At 38.6% G+C, this 26,696-nt stretch overlaps 1 protein-coding gene across 4 annotated transcripts in view; it reads right to left on the bottom strand.

Moving 5' to 3' along the window:
• The window catches only part of LRRIQ1 (leucine rich repeats and IQ motif containing 1), a 96,617-nt gene that overhangs the window by 20,503 nt on the left and 49,418 nt on the right, over window positions 1–26,696 (bottom strand). For all 4 annotated transcript variants that reach the window (XM_077934778.1, XM_077934779.1, XM_077934780.1 and 1 more), the window contains 4 exons: window positions 25,313–25,434; window positions 24,658–24,753; window positions 23,825–23,904; window positions 19,058–19,159 (listed from right to left, as the gene is read on the bottom strand). In XM_077934778.1, the coding sequence (XP_077790904.1) occupies window positions 19,058–19,159; window positions 23,825–23,904; window positions 24,658–24,753; window positions 25,313–25,434 (400 nt within the window). The remainder of the gene's footprint in view (window positions 1–19,057; window positions 19,160–23,824; window positions 23,905–24,657; window positions 24,754–25,312; window positions 25,435–26,696) is intronic.

The following is a 26,696-nucleotide window of genomic DNA, read 5'->3' as shown; positions in this document are numbered from 1 at the left end:
CATCCAAACATGTGTGAACCAAATACAGTACCAGACAGAAGTGAGGTAATCTCCTGTGCAGACATTGCTTCAGAAATGCAGCAGACACTCAAAAAGTTACTTTACCAACTCACAGCAGCTGGTAGAAGTCAACTTAGAAAGAAGAAATTCACATCGGAATATGTGATATTATATGTTAAAGATCTCTATACGTAGTGCAGACCTCTTGTTTCTGGCCTTTTCAGACCAGAAAAGCCTGAGTCTTCTGGCTGATTTTGTGATGTGTAGAAACACTCAGTGTAAGGTGGTGGAATGAACTTCCAAATTCATTCCTGATTTTTCATACTGTGAACTTGGAGCACTGAATGTAATCAAGTAATATCTCCAGCACCTGTTTCCTAAAATCTATGTATTATCAGGATGATCTGTTGGAGCATTTAATCCCTTGGGATGATTATGTGCCATGGGAAAGTACCCTTTGTGATCACTTTGATTCTCTAGAGCAAAAAGAAACCATATTCTCTGTACTTTAGCCTGCTCTTAATTTTTCTCTGTCTCTTGCCACCAGCAATAACATTTTCATAGCAATGCTTGTTCTGTCTCAAGACATTTTGGGAACGTTCACAGTCATTTTGTTAACAGAGTAACAAAATACACGGACATTTAAGGCAGCAATCACATGCACTCTTACTTGGAATGAAGCTCTAGAATGACTTACTTCTGAGGAAACATACACCGGATTGGGTTGGATTTACTAAAGACAAAATGCTAGCAAGCTTAGAAGTATAATATACCCCATGTGCAGGCTTACATATTAGTCATCTTGTATTGTGTTCCCCACTTCCCCAGTGGTGAAAAGTTGCATAGGCAATGCTAAATAGGCTTGGTTTACTTTGGATGAGAGTGCCGAGACTTATTGTATCATTATGATATTGGCTTTATTTACAAATAATTATTTACAAATATACAAATTAACCCTAAGTGGAGGCAAAGCTGATCTGGTAACCCACATCAGATTTGCAGAGATGCCAATTCACAGTTTCCCCTTCTGTCTCAAGTTCACACAAACACCCACCCACCCCTCTGCCCCCTCCTCTTAGTTGGTATCGCAATCAAATGTATTCCCAACTATCTCATAACCATTTGCTCCAATCAGCTGACTATTCTGGGCTATTAACCAGCAAATCTATCTAACTAAAGAATTGTTATTCAGGTAGGTAGCTGTGATGGTCTGACACAGTCAAAAAACATAAAAAAATAAAAAAATTGTCCACTAGCCCCTTAGAGACCAACTAAGTTTGTTCTTGGTATAAGCTTTCATGTGCATGCACACTTCTTCAGAATCGTTAGTCAATAGTTGTCACAATATCAATTATTTAACAATATGGCTTCCTGTCATGCTGTATTTTAAACAGCTCATTGGTGATGACAGCCCTAAATGAATGTATCTAAACAGGCAAACCCTTGGAACATTTGCTTCAATTTAGTATTTTAAGATGTGACCATGACCACACTGTACAACAGATCATCTAGATTTCAAACCAAATCGTAATAGTCTTTCCATTTGATTTTACATCTCAAAAACTAAATGATCAAATGCCGTTCTTACAGTGACTCACCAGGAGACCTCTCCATCTGGCAGCTGGCTTTTGGAGCTTTTACCTGGTGCCAGACCAAAAGAGATTGACTGTGCTGCTTCTGTTCTACATAGCCAGCTGACCAGTAGCCTCCCTGACTGAACTGGCAGAGGCAGTCTCTGGTATGGTGATGGAGAACTCGAGGACTATTGCCCATGCCTTTGCAAGGCTACTTTCCCCCGATCCAGCTTGAGACTTCATTATTTATTTATTCTATTTAAATATGTACAAACTGCACTTTCACAGAAAAATGCAGTATAATGAAGTGATGTCTCATGTGGTCATTGGCCTAACCCACAGGACAGGACATTCCCTGGATTTGGTGGTCTGGAATTGGAGTGGTGATGGCTCTATGACTCCAATGTCATGGTGAGACTGCTTCCTGTTGAACTTTAGGGCAACTCTATCAATTTTCCCCTGCAGGGGTGGGAGACCAATTAAGATGGACTCTCCTAAGAGTCTTATGGGTTTCAATGGATTCTTTAATTTTCTGGAAATTTTCCAGTGGACAGAGCTGGCGATCCTGTCAAGGCCTCTGTCTCACTGTATGGTGCTGAAATGCAGAAGGCTAGCAACACAATTGCCTCATAGCATCCCCTTTGATGCTATGAAGCACATTCAGCCCCCTGGCATACTGGGGAACTGTGAAAATAGACCAGTTCACGAATAAAAGTGCAGCTGATTTAGCGCACGTATGCCTACTTATGATCGCTGAAGAATTGATGCTTTTGAATTATGGTGCTGGAGAAGACTCTTGAGAGTCCCATGGACTACAAGAAGATCAAACCTATCCATTCTTAAGGAAATCAGCCCTGAGTGCTCACTGGAAGGACAGATCATGAAGCTGAGGCTCCAATACTTTGGCCACCTCATGAGAAGAGAAGACTCCCTGGAAAAGACCCTGATGTTGGGAAAGACTGAGGGCACAAGGAGAAGGGGACGACAGAGGGCGAGATGCTTGGACGGTGTCCTCTAAGCTACAAACATGAGTTTGACCAAACTGCGGGAGGCAGTGTAAGACAGGAGTGCCTGGCGTGCTCTGGTTCATGGGGTCACAAAGAGTCGGACACGACTAAACGACTAAACAACAACAACAAATGCCTACTTATGGTGGCAGTGAAGAGGGCCTGCTTTGCTGCCTCTCTCATGAAATTTACTCTTCTAGCATATAGGTTAAAAAACATTGTTCAACACCATTCTAACTACAGTGGTACCTCTGGTTACGAACTTAATTCATTCCGGAGGTCCATTCTTAACCTGAAACTGTTCTTAACCTGAGGTACCACTTTAGCTAATGGAACCTCCTGCTGCTACTGTGCCGTTGGCACACAATTTCTGTTCTCTTCCTGAGGTAAAGTTCTTAACCCAAGGTACTACTTCTGGGTTAGTGGAGTTTGTAACCCGAAGTGTTTGTAACCCGAGGTGTTTGTAACCAGAGGTACCACTGTATTGGTATTTTGTGACGTAGGAAAAACAGTTAAATATGAACCTAAAGTAGTAAAAATATTTTCTGGAACTTAAGTAGTTAATGAAATGACCAAATAATGTGACTGTGGAAAAAGGGGTTGAGTAAAATGGGCATATATGCTAGAGACTGAACAAATGCTAAAAATTCAACTACTATTTAACTTTTCTGATTTATAAGTATAATTCACCTCCCACACAAAGCATCAGTACTACTGCTGCCAGGGTAAGATTAATAAAGAAAGTAGTCATTCAGTCCATGCATCCTGGATGAATTTCAGATCTCTCTAACACTGTGCCAGCATTCAGATCTAATGTTCAAGGTTTGTTTTTTTGTTTTTTGTTTAAACAGTCTTGAGGTTGCATTAAGAAAAATGGAAGACAGGTATCATGGCAATCTTATTTGTGGTCTGAAAGCAATGCATAGTAATTTGGATTTTTACTTAAAAAGGTAAGTGGCTTATACTTTGATCATAGTGATTTGCACCAGGCTGAAGTCTTAGAAAACAAAGCATACATTAAGGAAAGTGCTTATATAAAAAGGAAAATCAGATTGACTCAGTGTATTTCTTCTATTGTACCTTTACTTTCTAAATTATCGTATTTTTCTGTGTATAAAACTAGTTTCCCCCCCTAAAAAATAATGTCAAAATTCTGGGGGTGTATGCATGGATAAATCTTCCCCATTTTCTTAAATTGGAGCCCCCCAAAATAGGGGACGTCTTATACATGAGGACGTCTTTTAGACGGAAAAATACAGTAATTTTTCAGGGTCATTACGGCATACTATGAAATAGGGACAATTACAATAAGGTATATACATGCACATCATTTACGCTTATTACAAACAGCTACTCCCATTAGTCCAATATATGTTAATGTATAATTAAACCAGGAATAGTTAACCTGTGATCATCCCTGATCAATTCTAGGAGCTAGAATTCAAAGCATCTGAAGGACCACGTGTTAGCCATTCACAAGTTAAAACAACAATTGTGGATACTTCATGTACAAAGCATGTAGTGCAAATGATTTTGCAACCGTACACATTTTTGCACTTTCAGGAATCACTCCTGTGCCTAAGTAAACAAGAAACATGCAGTGTGCTTGTAAGAGAACTTATGAATATTATCTGTGGATAGATCCCAGATCTTGAATATTCATGTTGAAATTTCAGAGATCATGGGTCTCATTAAAGCAGAAAAATATGGGAGCTGCTTCTTTACACATAATAATGCCCATGTTGTAGTGTACCCAACCCAAAGGCTCAGAAAGACTCCTGTACCTGGAGGAACAGCCAAAGCATAAGTGAACCAGTTGAAAAGCATAAAGACTTGACTAAAATATAACTGTTTATTAAATATAATTTCTTTGATAAAGAAAGCATTCATGCCAAACTGACCGCAGTGCAGCTTGATAAATCAGGACCTAGAAAGTTGTGAGTAATCACCAGAAACATGGGCTCCCCCCTCATCCTTCCCTCACTGGCATGCCAATTCTGGTTGGTTTAAACTACAGTTTTCCTTTATGTAAGAGGGAACTGTGGTTTAGTGTCACTTTACTATGGTTTGAATAGATTTATGGTTCTGGTTAGGGAACAGACATTAGACCACAGGAGGCAAAGGGAGGGGGTATGCTATGGTCTAGCAAGAAGGGAATGAATCTCTGAACTGGCCCAATGACACTTACATGCCAGTTTTATGATTTGCAACAACACCGGAGCATCCATATTTGTATTGTCTATGCCTTGCATTCTATGGCTGTTGTGGTGGAAGAGCCAGTGTGAAACTGGAGCACATATGGTGGAAGTAGAAGGAGTCATGATGAGAAAAAGTTGCAGAAAATCATAATGGAACCATTTTCATTATGCAAGAAAGAAGCACTTTATGATACAAGGTTAAACAATGAATGAGTGGCAGCGTAGCTAAAACATTGTAATTTGCTACTTAGGCAATGTGGTTAGCTATACTATACTCAAAGATTTACTATGGACAGTGGAGTAAGTTGGATAATTTGCATGGCACCAGAGGGGATGGATGCAAAAAAAAAGATGCATTTAGCAACATTTGAACTATAATACTTGGATGACTGCTGTTAAAAGTACAGGTAATGCGTTCTATGCAGTATTTGAGGAAAAAGTAAAAACAAACAAACACAAACATTAAAATCTTAATATGCATTTTGCAATGGAACACCTAACAAGAAAGTTGTTTATATATTACATGACTATGATATATTTCCATTTGCAAAATGCAGATTTAAAAACCTCCTCAATTTCAAAGAGCGCACCGGTTACAGAGCACCGTGACAGCTCAAGTAAATTGTAGCATATATAGCCTGGACTACTAGGAAAGTCTGACAAAAATCTAAGAAAGCAGACCTGGCTAAGAGTCAGGAGTCATGCTTATTATATAGAAGTCCCAGGGGTATCTTTCAATCAGAGGTCACAATCGAGGCAACAGAAGCAGTGTCACGATATCAGAGAAAGGGCCAATTCAGACCTGCTCCCTGACAGTCACTGAGGTCAGGGCTTGCGGCAAATCATTGTATTACAAGAGAATATTCCCTGTACACTTTTAGAGCTGTCATCTGAACAAACAAGGCCAGGTCATCTGTAGGTTAAACAAGAAACCTTTGCTGACAGCATAAACCATATATTCTCTTTAATTCCTTTTTAATTTTCTTACCTGTATCATACATTTTAAAATGAATATTCTTTGTTTCCACTTTGACACAAACTAACAATTCAAAATATATGAATTTGTGATTAATTTATTCACTTCAGTAAGAAATATTTCCTTACTATAATGGACTGTTCACCATCTGCACAATTGTTAGGCAACTATTTAAAAAGAAATGTGTATCTGCAGTTAAGGTCTTAGTGATGGGGAGGAAAAAGGACAATAAACATGGTTGATATATTCAATATATTTTGCGATGGACCTCATTGACAGTTAGCCTGATGTAGCACAAACAATCCACATATGGAAGCAGGGTTCTGCACACAGAACTGGATCTGATACTCTGCATCTTTGGTCAGATGCCCTCAAATTTGGAAAGCTGTGCTAGACAGGTTAAAACCTGCCATAAGATTATTCATGTTGGACCAGGGTCCATGTGTGCATCTCCCAACACAGGGATGGGAAACCTGTGGCCTTCTGTAACCATTGGCCATGCTGGCTATGGCTGACAGGAGACGGATTCCAAAAACATCTAGGAGGGCGACAAGTTCCCCATCCCTGCAGTAATAAATGGATAGTACACACTAAGGGTTGAAAGTGCTTATCACCAGATTGGAGAGGCAAAGTCAGTTCAGGTCTTCCTTATCCTCCCCACCCTTAAACATGTGATGGATGTCAAAGCTGACCTTGCTAGTGCCCTGGTTTGTTTGGATTTTTTTGTTATTTATCTATTTATTTTGCTTTTAGATTGCCCTTATATTGACCCCAAAGGACCTTAGATCAATATAAAAATTACAACAACAATTATGTTAAACCACAATTAAAATATAACAGGCAATCAATGAAAAGGGTTCAGCGGCAGAAGTTACACCTTTTATTTGCACCTTTTATAGGTAGATAGTGGCCATAAAGGCTGTTCAGGTGCAAATGAACTAGTTGATTTGGCATGACTTGCTAGTAGTTTGCAGACTGCACATGTTAATCGTTTCCAATGCGAAGAATTTTAATTTGGGAAGTGTATGTTAGATATAATACATGCACTAGCACTTATTAGAGAAATGTCAAGGGGTTATACTGCTGTACAATCCCATTATTAAATATCTGAATCATTTGTAACCATGCCTACAATTTCTCATAAAAGTTTCTAAATCTAGTGTACTTACTTTCTATTTGTGCAGATTAACTGAAAAGTGTAAAAGGTATATGACTTTGTTCCTTTTATTTAACAGCACCACATTTTCAATATCTAGGCTTCAATTTTGCAGTCTTCTCACAGTGTTTTGTTTAAAATAACATTTCACATCATCAAAAGGAATTATAATATGTGGGTGTTCCACAACTTTATTAGTTACAAAAAGAAAGAGCATTAGCTTGTGTTCAATATTAAAAACTATGTCAAAAGGAAACAACCTTTTGGGAATGCTGTAACTCTCTGACCTCATTAGGACAATCAGTCCTTCATAATGCTATAGTTAACATCCAGGGCATAGAAAAATCAGACCCCCCCCCCCAATAAAACTTGCAGTCAATCACATTATGATATGCCCATATAAGGATTGTCCATGTCCTAATCCATACACTTAACATTATTGTAGGTACTAAGGCAGGAGCATATTAAGAGGTAAGGTAGACTACATAGGAGGATTGTTCTAGAAAAAGAGATCAGGATTGGGTCATGTAAAGACACGGCATCTAGTACCCAAACATGAGCCACACTGGATGCATTCCCTGACAGATGGTCAGCTGACCATTCACTGTACATATGTGTTTGAACAGATGATTAGCACTACAAAAGAAAACAATGCTGACCATGTTTGATCACTGCTGAATACAAAGATGTTCCAGTTTATGCAAAATGCAAGGATGTGTCAATTTAAGCATGTTGGAGGAAGTTAAGCGTTCTTAAGTGGGAGGCAGACATTTCTTTCTGTGCTGCATGGTCACAGGGTAAGTGTATCTAAAACAGACCACAGACCAAGTCAGTGGGATGATAAATGACACAATCTCAGCAGCAGCACCAAGTCAATGGCAGCAATAAGAGCTCAATAATATATGAACTGTTTGAGAATTTGTACACACCAACACGTGTTTGCGAAATATATCTTCATCATTTATATCCTGTCCATCTGCCAACACTTTCTACGTGAAATAATTAAGGTTTACACACAAGAATATAGCTTTCCATTCTAGAGTGATTTAGTGCAGCATCCACATCATAGTTCTATATGCACAATCTCCAATGCAGATTAAAATTCTCATTCCATACAACCATGCTTCACACAGTGCAGATTAAAAGAGTGTGGGAAGTTCCACTTTTAAACTACTGTTTAGCTACCTTCTTTATGAATGCCAATAGTTAATATGAATGCTAGGGTTATCAATCTACTATTGGGAACAATATGTCTTTCTTAAATATGAATATATATTTGGGGTCAAACTTGACAAGACACCATTCACATAATTAGCAACTGGGTATGAATAGTTTTAAAAAGTAAATAGATGACATGACCTCGCCCCCATGTGCTGATGTGGGTGGTAATGAGAATTTAACCCATTGCTCCTGCTACAGTCCCATCCATGGGCCCTACATGTCTGCTATTTGTGTCCTATTATTACCACAAACGATGGTTGGACAGTGTTCTCGAAGCTACCAACATGAGTTTGACCAAACTGCGGGAGGCAGTAGAAGACGGGAGTGCCTGGCGTGCTCTGGTCCATGGGGTCATGAAGAGTCGGACATGACTAAATGACTAAACAACAACAATTACCACAAACAGGAGCTTTTCTTCCAATGCAAATAATAGGCACAGGTTTCCAATCCAGACTAGAGTAAAGCAAAGGGGTTAAGCAACCTCATTCCATGCAATAGGATGATGGTCTGGATTAGGACCTGTGCCTCACCATTCAAAGAATTGCTAACTGCATGAATGATGTCCCGTCTACTTTGGCCCTCAGTTATCTGGCTGGAGTTTCCATAACTGACCTTTATGTGTGAAAAAAGGACTTAAAATAACTAATCAAAGCATTTCTTCATTCACTGAGACTGTGCAGAGTGTAGGAAGAAAGACAATGAATGAGCTGAGGAAAAATACAGTGACATTTGTATTTGTATTTAAGAAGAACTTAAGAATTTGTATTTAAGAAGTCCAAGCATTGTAATACTTTATTCAATCTTTCTTGCCAAACACCCTATTCTTCCTCATCTGTCCCCTGCACATTCTCCCCTGAGCCAAACCTATTTGAATTTAAGTTGTTACTAAAATTATCTGTCTTTTGCACTCTAAGACCTAGGTCACAACCTTATTTAGGGGCAGGAAATAGTTATCAGGTCACCGACTGGTCAGATGAAAAGGATTCGAAATGCTTCAGCACTCAGCGATTTATTTCTCCAAATGACTGCCTTATGGAGTATAAAATATTTTAACATTCTTCCTTCCCTTCCATCTATTCTTTGTGTGGGGGTATGGAAAAATCACTGAACTTCATACCATGAGGAACAAATTGGTGAAAAAGGAAGTACATTCAAAACAATCAAAATCAAATCTTTTGTATTGCCTGATCTACAGTGTTTGTTTAAATTTTAAAATTGTGATCTGTGGTGGCAGGAAAAACCACATACACTCCTATCAATGAACATAGCAGCTTGTTTACTGAAAAATAAAAAAGCATGATTCATTTTTTAAAATGCAACTTCTGGCTTAAGTATATTTAGGATTGCAGGCGACTGATTAAGAGAGTAAGTTCCACTGGACCTAGTGGGTGACATCAAATGCTGCCATTCTGTTTGATCCACTAGACCTCTACTAGTATATGAGAAGAGTAGGCAGAAAGCTTTCTGCTACAGTCTCCTCCCCACACTTGAAAATAAGCTTCAGACAATTGGGAAACTGTCTGGAACACCATAGAACGGTATGGAGGGCTGCACTAGAAATTGACAAAAAAATGCCTTCCCTTGTAGGCACTTCTGCTGGATCAAAAAACATTCTGCAAGTGGAATGGCAACACTGGATTTACTTCTGAGTAAGCATGCCCAATCTTGCATTTGATGGTGGAGCCATTGCAAAATGCAGAAGTATGCATGCTGGGCTTTCAGTGCTGATAGAAGCGCTCACTCAATGGACATTACTACACCTGAAAGCAGTCTTTGTCTTAGCTTGACTGATATGCTACTATAATTAAGATAGATAATCTGATTTAACTAATCTTATGAATCCTCCCGGACACAATTTTGCAAGTCGATCCTGGGACAATGAGAGGTACCATCTTTATACTGCTCATGCACCTGAAAACCAAGTACCACATTATAAAATAAGAGGTATGGGAGCATTTTCCAAGTCTGATATCTGAAAATGTAATATAGAAAGGTACATGTGAACAATACTGTGACTTCTCTGATGTATTTCCATGTAGACAGCTGAGAGAATAAGACCTACTAAATTTATATTTTCCTGTAAATATGAAAGCAAATGGCTGCATGTGCCATCCCTTATTCTCAAACATGGAAGTACTTCTGTGTCACTAGCCAGTAACAGAGGAAAGAACTATAGCAGGCAAATTTATTTTGGTTTTGAATTTAAAAGCTAAATATCATAATACTAACAAGGAAGAACCAAACAATTCATTGTCCAACTATAACGTCTCTCTCTCTCTCTCTCTCTCTCTCTCTCTCTCTCTCTCTCTCTCTCTCATCTTTCTGCACAGGAAGACATTCCATTTCCAACAAGACTTTTAAGCAGATATCTTTCCCAGTCTACATCTGTATTAGCATTGTTTTTTGCAGGCTCAGTGCAGTCAAACTGCAACTTCTACTTCCTATATTTGTTGCAGTCACCCTTTCTTCTTGGTCTTCCATTAGCCTCTATAGTACTTTGCGAGTCTTGGGTCAGCCCTTTCTCTTCCCCATATTTACCTTTTGCCCAACTTTCACCCTTGACACACTGTAACAGACTTTTTATGACTTATGACTTCATTTCTCTTATGGGCCGGTTGGAGGTGCTGCACAGCCTAAGACATTTAGTTGTCCTCCCCTCTTTGGGGAAAGTGGATCCTGCCCATGAGAGCAACGAAGTGCAAAGGTCATTGAGGTCTGCAGGCACCTAACACCACACAGGAGTCTATAAGCTTCACCGACCTGATCAGAGCGGGGGTGGGAGAGTGTTTAAGAATGAAAATGCTTTTGCAAGAAACCTAGTAATCCTAAGACTGCAGTACTAAGATCACTAACTGCATCACCGGTAAAGATAATAAATGGTCCCATAAAATTTTAAACAACCAGGCACAACTACCTGTTTTATAGACAAATGTGTGAGACTCCAAAACAGAGAGCCTTAAATTACAAGAATTAGCATGTAGGGCTCCACAAACATTTTTTGAGGTTAAAAATGGGTCCTCATACTCCTAAAGGTTGGGAACCATTGTATTAGAGCACTGATTAAAATAACTTTTTCCTCAAATCACAAAATAGTTTTACACTATTACCTCTAGCATACCATGATGCTATTTCATTACTTCACTTTGAACTTGGTGCTTAAACTACAGTTCTATTCTCTAATAATATCTATCTGAATATATATTTATTATTCACGGCCAGATTAGAAAATCAGGCACAGATTTTATTTTTAAATTTTGTTTTAAACAATGAGAAAGCAGACAACTTCAACTATGTAACTGAAGCTCCAGTGTGTGCAGTGTATGGACCCTGCTGTCTTACAACTTTTGAGAGCACTGCTGTTGTGAACTGGGTTTGCACTCTGCCAGCAAGGCAGCTCTGACCCATGGAGAGCACTCCTTCAGATCAACACTGCCTCAGGCTTTGCTGCGTTCTCCAAGAAGTCTTACATTTCAGGCATCAAGTTGAATTTCTTCTGGAGATGATTAACCCAAACCCATGACAGATTTTTTCCAAGATATCTAACTCCTTATGTTTATTTTATCCTGGCTCTTTTTGGATGTACTGGACACAAGTAGCCTACTCATTTTACATGTTAAAGGGCTGGTGGAGAGCCATTAATTCCTTAAAATGAGAAAATATTTCAATGTGCAGGGCTCTGTTGTGTGAGCTCACACTAGATAATAAGAAACAAAGCTACAGGACTGTGATTCTTGAGTAAAAGATTCCCTTCTGTCTTGGAAGGTTTCTTTAAAAACACTTTTCATCACATTCCGAGGCACAGATCTTAAACCTTATAGAAATGCTGCCACTGCAATATTATAAATGGCCAGTTTCATGCAATTTGGCACACAGATCTGGAATCAACAAAGAATGCATTTCTTGCAGTTTCCAGTAGCTAATTGTATGTTATAGATTTTGTGAACCATCTCTAAGTAAAATTAGATTTTGAAGATTCAAAAACAAGTTCTGCTTTTGGAGGAGATAAAATAATAGTTTAGGAAGTCTAGTTATTAATGTCTGAAAACAATAGCTGAAAGGAGCCATAATGTGTAATATCCAATGCCAGACATACTTGAAGCTAACAGACATAACTAACATAGGTTCATTGATTTCAATGGGTCTTCCCTGAGTATAACTTAGTTGGATACAACCTAATATCTTTATTTGCTCTTTGAAGTGATACCAATGATACTTTTATAAAATGATGCTTATTGATTTATAAAAGACACAAAACCAATATTACTTTCAAATCACACGAATAAGTGTCACTGGGGTCATCTCATACATTCTCCAAAAATACAAAATGAAACAAAAAACTAACATCCAAAGATAATGTAAAATCTAGACTAGTGATACTTTTTCCCTATTTTAAAAAATCAACCATAGCATTCTTTGAAAAAGTCCAGAGATACTGATATTTATATTGTAAATCCAACAAGAGTGCTTAGAATTCTAGCCTCAGCCAATGTTATTAGAAAGAGAGAAGGTAGACTGGAGCCCTAAATTCAAGAGAAACTCAAACTGTTTCATGAAAAGAAAGGGCGAACCGTACTAATCTCAGACATGTGGGGGTTGATTTTGCTTCCTTAGAGGTATAAGATAGTTTATCTGAGCTTTCGCATGTTGCAGGGCTGACCTTTGGCACTAACACAGGCCCAGAAAGCTTTAGCTCAAATAAATAGCACAGAAAAAATGCTAAAAACAGTGGCCTAGCTCCTTTAAGATGTTACAAAATATCCAAGAATATTTTAAAGGGCACAAGCTCCTTTCATCTGATTTAGAGATTCAGTAAAACATGCGAATGGTCTCATTCCAATGGTCTACATTTAGAAGATGCCATCATATGTACATTCATTAGGCAGAAGGTTCAGGCAAAACAAAAAGTCAAGACTTCTGGTAGTATTCTTATCTTGCTAGTCTAATGCAGGGGTTCCCAAATGGTGGTCTGCAAACCACCAAGAGATTCATTCAGCTAGTCTGAGTCCACATTAAATATTCGTATTGATTTTTAATTGAATTGCTATTGCTTCTTTTATTTCTTATATTGATTTTAAATTATATTCCATGGAATTCAAATTGTAATACTATAAAATACAATACAGGAAATAAAAGAAGCAATAAAAATAACATCCAGCACACATATTACAACTGCTGTAACAGTTTATACTCATTAGAACAATCATAATGCCTAGATACCCATATATTGTATCGTACCAGTTTCAAGCACCTTTTTCTTTCATTTTGTTTTAACTTCTCTCTACCCTTTTCACTTTATTTCTCTCCTGAAAATTTTCAATAAAATATAAATATTTTAAAAAGCAATTGCTACAACAGTAAGTAAGTAAGTAAGTAAGTAAGTAAGTAAATAAGTAAGTAAATGGTCTTCCAAAACCCTCAGCAATCTTCAAGTGGTCCACGTGGGGAAAAAGTTCTGGAACCACTGCTCTAATACCTTCAGCTTCTGGAGAAAGTTCTAGGATGGGCTTCCTCAACCTTGGCCCTCCAGTTGTTTTGAGACTACAATTCCCATCATCCCTGACCACTGGTCCTGCTAAGCTAGGGATGATGGGAGTTGTAGGCCAAAAACATCTGGAGGCCAAGGTTGAGGAAGCCTGTTCTAGGATCTACATGCCCACTGTCCTGGGTAGATCACTATAAGAAATCCTAAGCTTGGATCTGCTTCAAGTCTTCAATCCGTATCTTGTTGTACTTAAGATCACTGGGTGCAAATGTACTAAGGATTCCACTCTTCTTTAATTTTTAAGTAACTTCTTCTTACTGGCAATATGGGCAGTTGTTGGTATTTCTGTCTAAAGAGCAAGACTCATGTCTTGCCAAGGAGTTATCATAGACTTGTAGATTTTGGAGCTGGATTGGTTCCCAAGGGTCAACTTGTCCAACCCCCTGCAGTGCTGGAATCACAGCTAAAAAATGCCTGGCAGATGGTCATCCAAGCTCTATTGAAAAACCTCTAAAGATGGAGTGCTCACCACCTTCTGAGGGAGTCTGTTTCGCTGTCAAACTGCAAACAAAGCAAATGGGTTTCTTGCTCTTGATTTTGTTCTGTTGTATCTTGAACCTAAGGCACTGTGATTGTCTTAACAAGAAAGTGCAGTATAAGCCATCCTTTGCCAACCAGGTGCTCTCTAGATGCCAGGGGCTGATGGGAGCTGCAGGCCAAAACATCTGGAGGGTGCCAGTTGGCAGGAGGCTAGTATAAGTAAATAAACTAAATTCAAGGTCAGCTAAATGTTTGGGAATGGACACGTAGCCTATCCTTTGGTCTGATCCAGCAGGACAGATCTGTTGTTCTTAAAAGCTCGGATGTGAAAAACAAAAACAAACAAGCAAAAACTTTGTTAGAGCAATGCAGTGCTGCTGCAGATGTAATCCTAAAAACCACATGTAAGCAGAAGTCTGCCTGTGGAAGACAGTGCAGTCATTAACAGGTTAGATGTTTTGAAAATACGAATGTTGAAATTCTTAGAATACCAAGCAAACTGTGGTCCCCCAGGACAATGATTATATTTTCTGATCAGGAGGCTAAATATTTGCAAGCAAAAGAGATTAAAATATCTGCATAGCATACAACTACCAAAACATCAACTTGTTTATTTATTACCATTTTATCCTTCCTTTCTTCAACAGAACTCAGAGTATAAAGCATGGTTTTTCATCTGAAGCCAGGTTTGATTTCCTCAAGAACTGGAACAGCTCGTATATCAGCCTAAGCTGAGTAAAGGCTCTTCTGGCCCACCTACCAACCACCTACCAACCAACCAACCAACCAACCAACCAACCGGTAATTCAGATGTAAAGCTGAATCCAGGAGTTTGCTCGAGCAACAAACCTGATTTTTCAAGCCATCTAAGGCAGGTTGAATCCCTACTCCAGGGTAGCACATCCATTATCCGAAGTGAGCTTCAATTTGTTAGTCCTCATCCAGCCCAATACCACCCCATCATGGGTTCAGAACCATAACAGCCTGCTTCATATTAGATGAAACGAGAAACAGAACTGTGTGTCATTTACATATCGATGACAATATACTCCAAATCTTTGGAATACCTCTCCCAGTGGTTCCATGTAGACAATGAACAACATGGGGGACAGAATTAATCCTTGAGGGACACCATACGGCACACTGAACAGGAATCCCCCAACAGTACCTCCTGGGGGAAAAGACCAGAATCACTGCAAAACATCTCTGCCAGTCAGTCCAGAAGGATATCGTGGTCAGTGGTCTTGAATGAGAACAAGAGAACCTACCAGGACTTATTCCCCCTCTTAAGTTCCCAGCTTGGATTGTCTACCAAGGCAACCAAAACTGTTCCAGTTGAAAACCAGGCCAGAAGTGGAATTCAAAAATAGATTGTGTCTCCCCCCCCATGTGTGTCTGTGAACTTGAATCACCCAAATTCCCCCCTTTTTTTTCTTTTTGCATGCTTTTATACTGCTACTTTATTCATTTTAGATTGTACATTTATTTTTATGATATTTTTGTTTTATACTGTACATCACTTAGAGAGATATAAAATATCCAGTGGCTTATATATCTTTAAAGGTACCGTATATTTGTCCCACGCGTCAATGATACCAAGTTTAGCTGTGGATCTTGTACTGGCAATGAATGGAGCTAAATATCAGATGGGGCAGTAACAGTGCTGGTGAAATGGTAAACTGCGATGTTCCATCATATGAGATCAGTACGAACCTGGTATTATGGTAAAAGCATGCCGTTCCCATAATTAATATTATCTGTACAACGTTTTGCACTACACCCCATATGGCAGTTTTGCTGGCTTACCATACACATTGAAACAGCTTTAGCTGAATCAATGTGAGGTCAAGACTGTGAAAGTATGACTTGGCATCTATCTCTAGCTGTTAGTGAGCCACTGGTGCATTGTTTCAAGTACTATCTGTGCTGTTACAGTAGACGGCTGGGATTTGTCAGAAATTCTTTGTGTAGATCTTCACAGAAAATTCATTTCTGTAACTGTTGGTTGCAATGTGCTTCTCATTACAATGATTATCCTCCCCTATTCTAACAAATGTAAAAAAGATGCAGTATATGACATAGTTGTGGTGCATTTTCATATCCAGCAACATCAAAGTCTGATTACGTATATAATGCATATGTATACACATAGTTATTAGTTAAACAGTAGGATCTCATACATGTAATTGACATTATATACTGAATAAGTATTCCCCCCAAAATTAGCCCTCTTTGCTGATGGGGTCGCTACTGACCCCAAAGGACTATACAAAAGTTGTAAAACCTTTTCTCTTCACTTCTGCTACTTTATACTCCATATATTCTCCAACAATAAAGGAGGTGATCCTTCCATTGTGTTTCAATCTTGCCTATCCAGAATAAGCTTTTTTATTTTTAAAACACAATTACGTTTATTTTAAATACTTATATCCAGCTTCTAAAAAAACAGAACAACCAGTGGTCTCCATACAAGTTAAAGGAATAAAATAAAAAAATTAAAATAGATCACTGATCAAGAATGCCTAGGTGAATAAAAAAGTCTGCATCTGCCACCAACAAGATATAGATGCAGCTCCAGGGATTCCAAAGAGAGACAATGGAAAAGGCCTCATCTCTGGTTACCACCACTGACCTCACATTTGAAAGAAAAGGAGGAGGAAGAGAAGTACTTTGGAAATGAAAATTCTATTTCTTTGCATAAAGAATACAATGGGCCAGTTTACACTTAAAAGTAGGCCAAATTATAGTGAATTGTGAACGAATGAACAGTGGAAAAATTGCTGCTACTTCTGCTGCTGCCATGCTTCCTGGAATGCAGCTATAGTTCACCTTAGTGACAAGCAAACCTAGGCTCATCATTTGTCTCCCTCAGGCTAAATACGAATGATAACCAAGAATGACAACTCGTGGTTTGATGTGGTTTGACAAACCACAAGCCTACGTTCAGACGTAATGCTAAGCCAAACCATGGTTTAGCTCCAGGCAGCATGACAGCAGCAGGACTTGGGAAGGAGTGAAGGAGTAATGTTTTTGAATCTGAGTACTCACACACTCACTCTTTCATAATAAGCCATGGTTTGGCTTAGTGTAAATCAGACCAGTAAACAATACAATTATTAAAGTAGGATCTCATTGACCCAATAAATTGGGTTACAAGCATCCTTTCTATCTATTATAAAAATGTTTCATAATTCACTAATTGGAAAATACATTAAAAACAAACAAACACCAGAGATGTCTTTCCCCCCATCATTTCCCCATCATTAAAGAACAATGCATTTCATGTGTATGACGCTTGCTTACCATAAGAAGCTGTATACAGTATGCTGAACTAAACTGCATAACAATGTGAAAAAAATGGCCATGGTAAGAGCATCTCCCAGACAAAAGGATACTGTGCCATACAGTATAATGAGTTTATATTGAGGTTGCTGCATTGACTTCTATTGCTATTTCTGCATACTCAAAAGTCTGCACGTGCACAGGAACTATATGGATTTAAAGCCATTGATACCACCTGCATCTCTTTCTTATGTCCTTGTCAGAGAAAGATACCTATGGAAACAATTTGCTTCTATACTTCCTTGTTGTGTCAATTCCCCAGTTAGAAGTTTGTGTACTATACTATTTTCTAGAATATAAAAAACAAGCATTGTCTTAAAGAAACAAAGCAATGAATTCATGCTATCTTGCTTTGCAACAGGGCATAAACGTGCACAGAATCTGAAAAATAAGGGGAAATATGTGGGAAACAATAATAAAGAGTTTTTCATGAAGTTTTGAGTAGCCTTTTAAGGAAACAAATTTTCAATTACTTCTTTGGAAATTTATTTCAGCTTAAAGTGAGAAAAATGCAATATTTATGTAAGACAATAAATAAATAAATAAATAAATAAATAAATAAATAAATAAATCACACACTGTTTAAACTCTTCAGGATAAATATGCCTGCCCAGCAATCTCTAGTCTCCTACTGAGTTTTGCTGCTATCATCCTACAAAACCTAAAGTATGAAAAATTTGAAGCAAGGCAAGAACTGGATGTCAGCTCAAAATAATTATTTTGGCATATTATAAATCTAAGTTAAATTAGTTTTAGTCTGATCCATTCATTGGACTTTTTAGTACAGGTACTAAATGTCCCCCACTACAATTTCTATCTGTTACTAAAAGAAGAATATTTAAATCCTAAAAATATGAAACACAAATGTGTGCAATATGAAAATAACAAAACAAGTTAGCCACATTTGATTATGAATACCGTAAAAAACCCTTGCATATCTAGTAGCCAGATACAATTTTGTATATATTATTTCTCTTCCTTATTGTGTCAGGATTTATTTTAACACTGATAATTCAGTCAAAATGAGAAGAAGCAGTCAAGAAACATACTATGTATTTGGTAGTCTCATTCCTTATACATTTTCACTACTGTGATATATTCCAGTTTAACAAAAATGAAAAAGTGTTCTAATTGTTTCACTTCCTAGGGCATCCCCTTTCAAAACTAGCAACCCTTTTAACAGATAACATATGTGTACTTGCTGCTGATGTTAAATTCCACCCTGCCTCCTGCGATTCCAAACATTCAAGAAATAAAGGAAATATATTTTCTATGAAGATATCACTTTGTTAGGCTCTCTGAAACTGAAGTTTAAAATTTCCACCTGGGTGCACTCTCTCTCTCTCTCTCTCTCTCTCTCTCTCTCTCTCTCTCTCTGTGTGTGTGTGTTCAAGGGGGTGGGGGTGGACAGCAGATCTGCATTATCTGAATTAAACTGTTTGTCATTGTCAACCTAAAAAGAAGTATTTTAAGGAAATTGATCCATACATCTGAATGACTTTCATAATTTCGAAAGATCTGAGAAAAAAAGTCAAACATAAAACGAAACTCCTTTGCATACCTTCAAAGTAACCAGTTTTTGCAGTCTGTGCCTTCTTTGGTGGTTTCACAGGGGGATGTTTATTTTCATTGTTTTTGAACAACGCCAGGCGCACAGCTGGGTCTAGACGACATGAACAAGTTAAAATCAAAAGGTCAGATCTTGCTCACTCATTCCCTAAAAGAAGTATTCGCCTTTTAGCCATTTATTAAGGGGGGGGAGAGATCTATGTAGGTTTTACATTATCAAGGGAAAATATACTATTTCTAACATTAAAGAGTTAAAAAGAAAGGAGAAAGGAAATCACTTTGATTTGTGTGACATATCTTAAACAATTATTCCATGGCCCAATTATTCTCTGGGCCAGTTTCCATGGTAAAGCAAAATGCCAATTAAAATCTGTATATTTAAAATAATATTTGAATCTTCTAGCTGGAAGCTGCACTTTCTGTTGAGTAGGCCCAGCCTACATATTCTGTAACTAGACCGACCTGTTGAGACTGCCGAGGATGTTGAATAATGGTGTCTATTTCAAAATTGGAAATTATAAGCATCCTATAATCTGGTGCTAACCTTAAAGAAGACCTATAATAAATATTTTCAAATAATGTGTTGCATAAAGTGTGTTACTTGTCAAATCCACCCGATGAAAACAGGCTTCCCTACATTTATCATAATTCTACATCCCCTTGCCCGTACAAAAAGGTGCTACAATGGCAACATCTCTCATTTTGGGGAGGGAAAAAAAACTTCCACTAAATTCAGTACCTGAAGTGTGGGAAGTATCAAACAGATGGTCAGTGCTATCTGCTGCTTGTGGGCTACTCAGGGGGAAGGTGGCTGACTCCACTTACTGCCTCCCATCTCAATAGGTGATCAGTGCTATCAAATATATCATAGAATCGTAGAGTTGGAAGGGACCCAAGGGTCATCTAGTTCAACCCCCAGCAATGCAGAAATCTCAGTTAACGCATCCGTGACAGATACTTCAATCATCTGCCAGCATTAATCATCTGGAAATGGGAGATTTTCATACACAGCACTGTACATGTAGCACACTCCTATGGACATGGACACCTGGATAATGCCTATGATGCGTCTCCATTTAAACATATTAAGCTCCCTTCACACACAAAAAAACCCGATGGTGTGGAAAAGTCTCCATCATTGTTCAGAACTACATGTTTGTGAACAATAGTTACGTGTGTGGGGCCAACTGTATGGACCTTTCCACTCGATCAATACCTGTAGGGAATTGAAATCAGAAGAACTGTACCTTTATTCCTATGGTTTACTCTAACTATGCCTTTATTCCTATGGTTTACTCTTACGGAGCAAATGTGTATTTTATTATATTATGCACTGGTAACAGAAACTGGAATTACATATGATGTAGACTAGAATGTTAAACCCTATCATTTGGATGATGTGCCATTAAAGATAAGTTGGCTTGGCTCTAGAAAAAGTGCTTAGCACTGTAATGTAAAACGAGACACAAGCCCTTGATAAAATTTATATATTGTTTGATTTTAGTGAAAGCTTTAAGTGGTTAAACTTTGTTTAAATGGGGGGGGGGGTGTTGTGTGGGAGAAGAACTATGACAGAGTATTTGTGAATTACAGACCAATCCAATCTGTGAATTGCTGTGCTGGCGGACATTTGGATAGAGAGGAAGTGTTCCTCTGCCCAGCCCAGCCTTGCTTCACCACCCTCCACTGACAGTGGCCAGTGGAAAACCCTAAAATGCAGCAGGGTAACACACATGATCCTGTAGTTATGAAGTGTGCCTTGTTACAGTCACATGATAGCACTGGGCTCCAACTAGGCGTCTTTGCAGCACCAGTCTGAGTGCTGGTGCAGGAAAGGGGCTTTTTAAAATCCCCATGTTCCACTCTGAGTGGTGTGAGTGATGGGGTTGTGGATGCAATGATTACTGTGCTACTCCATCATGCCCAGCCACTGCCAGCCAGGGATTAGGATTACAGGCTTAAGAGGATAAATACTGCATCTTCAAGAATCAAAGTATAATGAGGAACACAGTTCCTATCTTGTCAAGACATGGCAAATAACACTTTGTGACCATGGGTGTTTAAAACCAAAGTGATACATTGTGGACTACTGCTTAATTAAGACTGTGCATTCTCCACACTTGGAAATCTTTTGACGTTCTGCCAGTTCTCCTTGGCTGCAAAGTGTTCCAGTATCATGCCCACACTTTTCTGATTATCTCATATTAGAGAAAAGTAGTTGGTGTGGACACAGTAGATGAATAAATCACAGCACACATTTGGTATGGTTAAACTGTGGCCACAACTTATTTAACTGCTTGAATAAACATTCATAACTGTAATGGATTAAAGCAGAACAGCCCTCTGATCCATTACCTGACAGCACTGGTCCAGCAAAGTACTCAGACACCAGTTCTCTACACTACAGCACAGCATATATCGAAAGCTAATTCTGAGTCCTTCCTTTTGATAAAAGCCACAAGACTTGGGTACTTGCCAGAACCTAATTTCCCTTCATGCAAACTTTCAGACATCAACACAGACAGACTTCGTAAAAGAATACAAACATGCAAATAGCCTGGATCGCCTTCTTTCTAATCTGAGTTCAGGATAGTGCTCACTATGTACCTAGACAACGACTCCATATTGTGCTTGAAATGGAGAAATGCTTTTCAAAGAGAATATATAGCAGATGTCAGCAAACTTGGGGTATGATTCAGTTATAATTTGGGTCTGTGGGGCTTTAAACTGGCAGGCAAATTTGGTGGACTTCAGAAAATGGAGAATTTAGCAGTCCCTTCAAACCCAAACATTATAATTTGCATAAGAATCTGAATGAATCCAAAGACCCATTAAGTTCAGCATTCTGTTTTCTACAGATGCCCCAGGAAAGCTCACAATCAGAGTAGTAAGATGACAATAGTCATCACCTGCTCTTTCCTTTCTCTCTGATTGTGCTGCTTTGAGCCATAGAGTATGGACAGCAGAGTTACTGAGCAGCCTATCAATACATAGTCTATGGTCCAGGGCAACGGGCAGAGAGAAACATGGGGGAAGTCAATATAGCAATACAGCCAGAGGCCACACTAGGAGGGCTGTTGGATGCCATCCCCTCCTGGTACAAAGGCTACAGGCACTGAAGCAGTGTACAACACACATGCCTGGTAAGAAGGTGGATGTGAGGCAGCTTAAAAGGCTTCTTACCAAAGAAGCTAAGAGAAGGCTTCCTGCCACTATCCACCCTCTGATTCCAAAATAGCCAGAATATGGGGAGGGAAGGAGAGGAGACAACAGAAGGGAGAGGGAATGGCTTTTTATTTTTTATTTTTCTTTCTTTCTTTTAATAGAAAGAACAGAGTAAACAGGAAAAGAAAACAGGTGGGAAAATTTCCAATAAGGAAAAGGGTGGTGGTGGACTGGAGAGAGCTGAGGGGGGAAAAGGACTGCAAAGCTGCACTAAGGAAGAAATAGGGTCACTAAAAGGCAAAGTGAAAAATTACCAGAGCAATCAGAGACAGAGAGGGGGGAAATGGAGGGGAAAACAGGCAAAAAACTAGCCTGAGGAGAAAAAGAGAAGGAGCTGACTTCTTTGATGAAGGCAGGAGCAAACTGAATTGTGGGAGCTGCCTAATTCCCTCAATTTCACCCAGCCTTTGACCACCTGGTGGAGCTGTTACTCAACCCTTTACTAGCAATGGGAAAACTCTGTGTATTATATGTATTGCACATGCGTTTATCTTAATGCACATGCATCTCTTGGGAACTTGGCATCTGTCAGGAATGCTGTTGCTCTTAACCATTATACCAGATCAGCCCTCTGTTTATATACAGATTATATTCTCAGTTAGTTGTGAAATTAACACTTTTTAGAAAGCAAATGTACAAACACTCATTTCCCCAACCTTGTTAATATTAGAACATCAAGAAGTCCTTTATATACAACAAAAGACAGGACAGCAGACTTTGATATGCTTTAAGAAACAACCATTTAGGAATGGATTAATCATAAGTAACATAAAGCAGACCACATATGGAGAAAAGATGATACACTCTAATGGGTTCCATTAATTACAAATGATACGTAGGCCACCAAGATGTATGTATGTGAAAAATTCAGCTGGACACCAGATATTCTGGATATTTTGATAGAACAGGGTGGGAGGCCATGAGAATCCCTGGACTTGCATGTACTCTTTGGGGGCTCTCTCCATTTTCTTTTCCTTTGTCACAGGCACATGCTTAAGATTTTAAATTGCATTTCTTAAAGGCATACTTGATTTTGCCACACAAAATTCAACACTGATGATACATCAAAACATCTGCAAGGGAGTTTCAAATAGCATTCAAAATATCAAAGTGGCATCATTGATAACTTGAAATTAGAAGTCAACATTACTGGCATTTCAATGTTTTCAAATTGTTTTCTAAAAAAATCACAAAATTGAGAATTGTCTTATTAAATAAACAATCTAGAGCAACCATTGTCCACATATATTTCCAGATGATATGAAATGAATGTCTACATTATAAACAAAATTAAGGCTGATAAAATCAAAATAATTCTATGACACATAAGTGCATAGAAGTGCAAGCTATTTTGAAATCAATGATACTTAAGTAGCAATCCCATGAACATCAATCAGTTTTGGGTGTGTCAACCTTTCAATACACTTCAATGCTTTTAAGAGGTGAGGGCCTCTTTCCAGATGTAGATCAATAGACCAGATTTATTTATGACATGTAACTTCTATCACATAGTTCATCAGGAATGTTTACTTACCAAGCTTATTAGATTTCTTTGCTTTCATTTTATGTGCTCTTTTTAGCATCAACTGTGCAGTAGAAATGTCTTTAAAACCCCTAAAAGAAAGGTGATTTTTAGTCATCAGACAACAAGAAATATGCATTTACTGAATATACAGGAAGGTACACGGAAAGCCACTCCTGTGCATACCCAGAAGAGTTGTCAGTTTTCCTCACATCACAGTGCAGACCTCACATCACATTGAATATTGGTCTTTGAGGCCATTTTGACACTGAGGGGTGAATTCAGGGACAGCAAAGGACACGTGAGAAGGGGATGGACCTAAAATGTTGAATTACATGTGTATACCACATGCAGGGCTGTTTGGATTCTCTATAATACAATAGCAAAGCACATATTACAAATAAAGTATATGTGGAGACCTTGGCATGGGTTGTAGACCTCTATATGGTTCCAATAACGTTAGCCCACTAAAATTAAGAAAAGTGTGTGCATAATTGCTCAAGATTACATTCAACACTGGCTGCTGAACGGGCAACTGATCTCGGGGATACACAAACCATATTTCATAAATGTATTACTATGGACAAACTTGATTCAATAAAACCATTCTCATTGCCAACAACTGCACATTATGTTCTTATTACCATCACTTATGCTGATTCAGTCTCAGAAAATCTAACATGGTGTCCATCATGATCCAAGGATGGTGTACAAAGTTACCGGACACACCAGCACAAATGTTTCAGATTAGCTGTGACAGCCACTAACACAGCTTTCACCTAAATGAGCAAGTCCTGATAAATACAGTTGCCATTAAAAGTGGAAGTATGATAAACTGAACATACCATTCTTCTGAAATTTTTTCTTCTTTTTCTGATCTTTGTGATGACCTTTGGGGGAGTTTCAGGTCAGAAAGCTGTGAGAGAGTGCTCTTCTCTGACCTGAGGAAGACAAGCAAAAGTTCTTGAAAGCTAGCCCAGTAACAGAAGTAAGTCCCCACAGTTTTTTATAGTGCTACCAAGCACCTAAGCCTTCTGAAACCCAGAAATAAAATCTATTTTAATATACCAGGAACTTTATCTTGGAGAGTAATAAAAGTCAGACTTCCACATGAAATGTTTACACTCCAATTACTCAAAGCGTATTTCAAGATTTTTCTACAAAGGAATGCAGAGCTGTAAGAAATCCTTCTGCCCTTATCTAGCAGATATCTGCATTTTAATGTCTACTTCATACTTTACTTTTTTATTTTATGACTTCAGTTTATAGCACTTTAATTTTATGCTTTTTAAAAAATAATAATGAGCAAACACTGGCTCATTAAAAAGCTACTGTTTGCATTTGATTTGCGTTATTTTAGTGCCAAGCACATGTGCTGAATACTTAAATCACATGAATTAAAAATAGCAAAACAGCAACAAGAAATTCTAATTGCTCTTCCAGTGATTATTAAATCGGTTAGTTACAGAAAGCAACATTAAAAGCTATTTCTTTACTTACCTGTTACTAATCTGACTGCTTTCTGACAAGAATGATTTGGGTCTTTCCTTAAGCTGCCGAGTTTTATGTGGAAGCCACTTTAAATGATGTGAATTGTCCCCACATCCTGTAGGTTCATTATACTTTTAAGGAGAGGAATAAAAATGTTTAAACAAATAGTTCTCTTGGACAATAACATAACACATTACACATTTATAAAGCAATGGTATACATGCCTACTCAGAAGTAAGGCATGTGCTATATAATCAGAGCCATCAACATTTATAGGAGAGTTTTCCTTAGCCTCAATGCAGTCTACAAGAAAATTAATAAATGCTCAATGCATAATAAAACATTAAGATTGTTTTCTAATGACCTGCTCATTGAACATTTATCCTGATTTGTTTGCACAAAATTTTCAGGGAAGTTATACAGCATCCACATTCATTCTGGTAGCTTGTGGGGAGGTTATATGATGTCACATCAAGCAATGGTTCTATCACTTGCTAGTGCAACTTCCTATCACTTTCCATAGTGCAAAAATTCTCACTTTTTTGATGGTGGTGGTTGGGGGGTGCTGTGCAAGAGCAGGACCAGCCCTTCTATGAGGTGGACTAAGGCAGCTGTCTCAGGTGGTGGAATCCCAAGGGGCAGTGCTCCTGTGGGCACCTCTCGCCCCTGCTGCCGCCACAAGAGAAGTGAGGAGACGAGAAGTGAGGCAACGGCAGCTACTGGCAAAATCTCATGGTATCTCGTGGAGCTCTCACAAGTTCTTGCCGCTGCTTCTTCTCCTCACTTCTCTCATGGTGGCATGGAGGTGGGGGTCTGCTGCCACCAGACAAACAAGGAGAAGCAGTTGCAACTTCTGGATTCCGGTGAGATCTCACTGGAATCCAGAAGTCGCAGCTAAGCAAGCCTTCAGCATGGGTGGGAGTGAGAACTTCTCCATTTGACCTCAGATGGTGAAATGGGACAGGAGTCTACTTTACTCTACTTTAATTGTGCAACCTAAATTTGCTAGCATGCAATTGGATCCAATCTACATAACAGCAACAGTCTAGAAGTGGCCTAAAACAAAGAAAAACATGACTGAAGAAAACAACTTCTATTTGCTTTCAGAATTTGACAGATGCAAGTCATAAAATCTGGCAGCCAAAATAACAGCCTTGATGCTTTTTCTGAGACAACACAGATTTTTGAACAATTGCTGTAAAGTCTTTGCTTCAAGCACAGTTTCTCACTCCCCACAGAAAAAAATTACAATGCAGGGGCCGATCTGAGAAATATAATTGGCATGAGTGCAGATATAGGGAGAGATGACTTCTGAAATACATGGCTCTCACGTCATGCTTTCAAAAGATAAATCCAGCACCTTTGATTTGTCCTAGAAGTACACTGCATTGCA

This window comes from Podarcis muralis, chromosome 10 (assembly GCF_964188315.1).
Source record: "Podarcis muralis chromosome 10, rPodMur119.hap1.1, whole genome shotgun sequence".
NCBI classification, from domain to species: Eukaryota; Metazoa; Chordata; class Lepidosauria; order Squamata; family Lacertidae; genus Podarcis; species Podarcis muralis.
The sequence above is the reverse complement of the archived record's forward strand: the minus strand, read 5'-3'. Positions and strand labels throughout refer to the sequence as shown.